The sequence below is a fragment of the Egretta garzetta genome, unplaced genomic scaffold (assembly GCF_000687185.1).
Source record: "Egretta garzetta isolate BGI_Z169 unplaced genomic scaffold, ASM68718v1 scaffold488, whole genome shotgun sequence".
NCBI classification, from domain to species: domain Eukaryota; kingdom Metazoa; phylum Chordata; class Aves; order Pelecaniformes; family Ardeidae; genus Egretta; species Egretta garzetta.
In genome coordinates, this window is record NW_009260486.1 from 61445 (window position 1) to 64421 (window position 2977).

The 2977-nt window shown below is 47.2% G+C and overlaps 1 protein-coding gene across 1 annotated transcript in view; it reads right to left on the minus strand.

Annotated features, from left to right (window-relative positions):
- Positions 1–724: 724 nt before the first annotated feature.
- RDM1 (RAD52 motif containing 1) overlaps positions 725–2977 on the minus strand; it is a 6833-nt gene continuing 4580 nt past the window's right edge. The window contains exon 7 of the mRNA XM_035899738.1: positions 725–1316. Within this exon, the coding sequence (XP_035755631.1) occupies positions 1215–1316 (102 nt within the window). The 3' untranslated portion in view covers positions 725–1214. The remainder of the gene's footprint in view (positions 1317–2977) is intronic.

A 2977-nucleotide genomic window follows, 5' to 3' on the forward strand; every position in this document is an offset into this window, starting at 1 on the left:
GGGGTCGCTGGGCAACAGGGGGGCCGCAGGCCTGGGGCCAGGTGCAGGCCTCGCCACCGCCGCCCCAGGCCTGAGGGCTGGGAGCAGGACTGGGGCTTTGGGGGAACACATAATATATAATACAATATAAATACAATCTCCTACTGGGGACTTGCCCCAGTAGAGGATTTACTGCATCCCACAGCAGGCCGTCCCCTCCCGTCTGTATTCCCCCTTGTGAAATGCTTCCCATTCCCCATCTTGCTGCCCATTTGGATTTCTCCAAATTCAGCATCCAGCCACTGGATCTTGTTTCACCTTTGCTTTCCCAGTTAAAAAGCTCACCTGGCATCAGGGGTCTTCTCCTGGATCAAATCGCCGCTTTCCTCTCCTTTTTCTGTCAAATTAAACCAGGCCACTCGCATTTCAAGAGGGTTCTCAAATCATTCCTGTGGCTCTTCCCTGAGCTCTCCCATTTTTCAATCATCTTTTTTTCCAAAGACACAGGACAAAAAATCCCAGCAGGGGTCTGTTGTCAAATAAGGAATTCCTCCCCCCCGCCCCATGATTTGGGGAGCTCGATGCCCTTCCCATTGCATGTGCTGCCTCTGAGGTTCATTCATCACACAGTTACAAAATTTTACTTAATTTAATGAAAAACCCATTTGAAATGAGAAAGCATCTTTGCTTTACATTGTGGTAATGTCCCAAGTACTGGTAGCTGGGGTTCAACCCATGCGGCACAACACATTATTACAAGACTTAGGCTTATTTCTTTAAAAGAAATTTCATGTAGAGCAGTTTTTTTTCTGTGTCCATGCAGACGTGTTTAAGTCCCACAGCTACTCCTGCTGGTAAGATGTCTCCTTCTGCTGTCTCCGGCTTTCTCCTGCAGATCAGAGCGAACCTGTACTGTAGGGCTTATTCCTTTTATTTTTCTGTAAGTTCCATGCACATCTGTTATGCTGTCTAAATAATAATTGTGCAGCTAAGCTGGCTTCCATATATAGCTGACCTGGATATGTTGACAGGAAAACACTTCCTCTCCAAAACCAGCATACATTTTTGGGCTTAATTTTAGTAACCCTAGGTTTATTGCCCATTTCTTTTGCTGTTACGTATTTGGAGAAAGAGAAACGATTGGATACGATGCACATGCCATTTCACAGCATTAGCCCTTCACTCCTAATCAAACACTGCAGAACTTTTGGAAACAACGTGAAGACAGAGCTGCACTAATTAGATGGCATCTCCCGGCTAGGGAGCTCATCATCAAAACTGAGATCTGACAAAACTTCTTCTTCGAGGTCAAACTGTTCCAAGGACGATTCACTGACCTGGGAAGAGAAATCATGAGTAAATTTCTTTCTCTACAATGTATTTTAGCTTCATCTCTCTGCACCTGGAAACGATGTATTTTTACCACGTACAAGAGACAGCCTCCCTGGAATTTACCAACTCGGGAACATTTCTGTTTTGGAAAGACTGACCGATATCACAAGGCAATGAACCAAAAGGACACCCAGCAGCTCTCCTCCCAAGCAAATCCTTCCGAATTCCTGTCTGTTCCTCTTCCTCTCAGGCTGGAAGGTGCCTTGCGGAGAGCAAGCGCCGAATTGCCTCCCACACAACCATCACAAGGGAAGTGATAGGGACGGGGAGGCGAGGGATGACTGCTGGTAAAACAGAGGTCTGAGAAGCAGCAGGCTTTCCATTTGACTTTGCTGCTCGCTTCTCTTACAATCACTGCGTGTTAGGTCAGTTCTCTGCGGGTTTAAAAGAAGTCAGATAGAAGGGGCAGTACAGACGGAAATGCAGAGAAAGAGGAAACCAGAGGAATTTCATCTTCTCAAACTGATAAAAAAAAATGGGGCGGATGTGAGTTACTTCACACACCAAAATCCCTCCTATTTTTTTGCTACTCTTCAGTAAGGAAGGAAGATAGTCCTGCCGGTGGACACTAGGTGACTCAGTGTCATCAAATAGAATAACATGTCACAAGGTTCGGTAGACACTTCCTCCATGCAAACTGCAGGAGGAGTGAGGCACCGTGCAGCGCGGTGCTGGTGCACCACGTGAGAGTGATGCTTGCTTTCAAAAGAGCGCTCCATCAGTGATCTCCCCTGGCAAGGAGCAGTGTTTTCAAACTAAGCAAGACGAAAATCCGCTGCTCGTGACTGGCTGCGTGCAAAGGCTGGCAGGTAGAACTCATCTCGCCAAGCATGATGTGAAAAGCTTTACTGTTGTAAAACTGTTTACTGGGGTATTTTTGTTGGATGCATACTAACAGATCCCACAATTACCTGCAGGGATCTCACCAAAGCTTTTAACAATTATTCCCTCTGGGTAAGGATAAGTTTATGAAGTGCATTTCTAGATGGAAAGTTTGATTTATTTAAGAACTTATTGAAAAATAATTTGATTTAACCTACTGTGACTTTACCAGGATTTTTACTCTCATGGATTCTATGAAGACCAGTCCTGGACACTGTCACGTATGACACTTGTCAAGCTGCACCGTAACCATCCTGTACCCTAACTGCTTGCTTTCCTGTGCCATTGAAAATATCACCCATTTCTGCACAAAGATGCCCCAAAAAGTTTTAAAACCTTACCGTGCTGTACAATTCCAAGATGCGATTACTCCCTGGAATTTAAGTAGAGGTAATTGCTGCATAAAAGGAGCAAGGGACCTGGCCAGGCTGGATCCATGGGCCCAGCCCAATTGGGTGAGGTTCAACAAGGCCAAGGGCCAGGTCCTGCCCTGGGGTCACAACAACCCCAGGCAACGCTACAGGCATGGAGAAGAGTGGCTGGAAAGCTGCCTGGTGGAAAAGGACCTGGGGGTGTTGGTCGACAGGTGGCTGAATATGAGGCAGCAGTGTGCCCAGGTGGCCAAGAGGGCCAACAGCATCCTGGCTTGTATCAGGACTGGTGTGGCCAGCAGGAGCAGGGCAGTGACCGTGCCCCTGTCCTGGGCACTGGGGAGGCCGCTGCT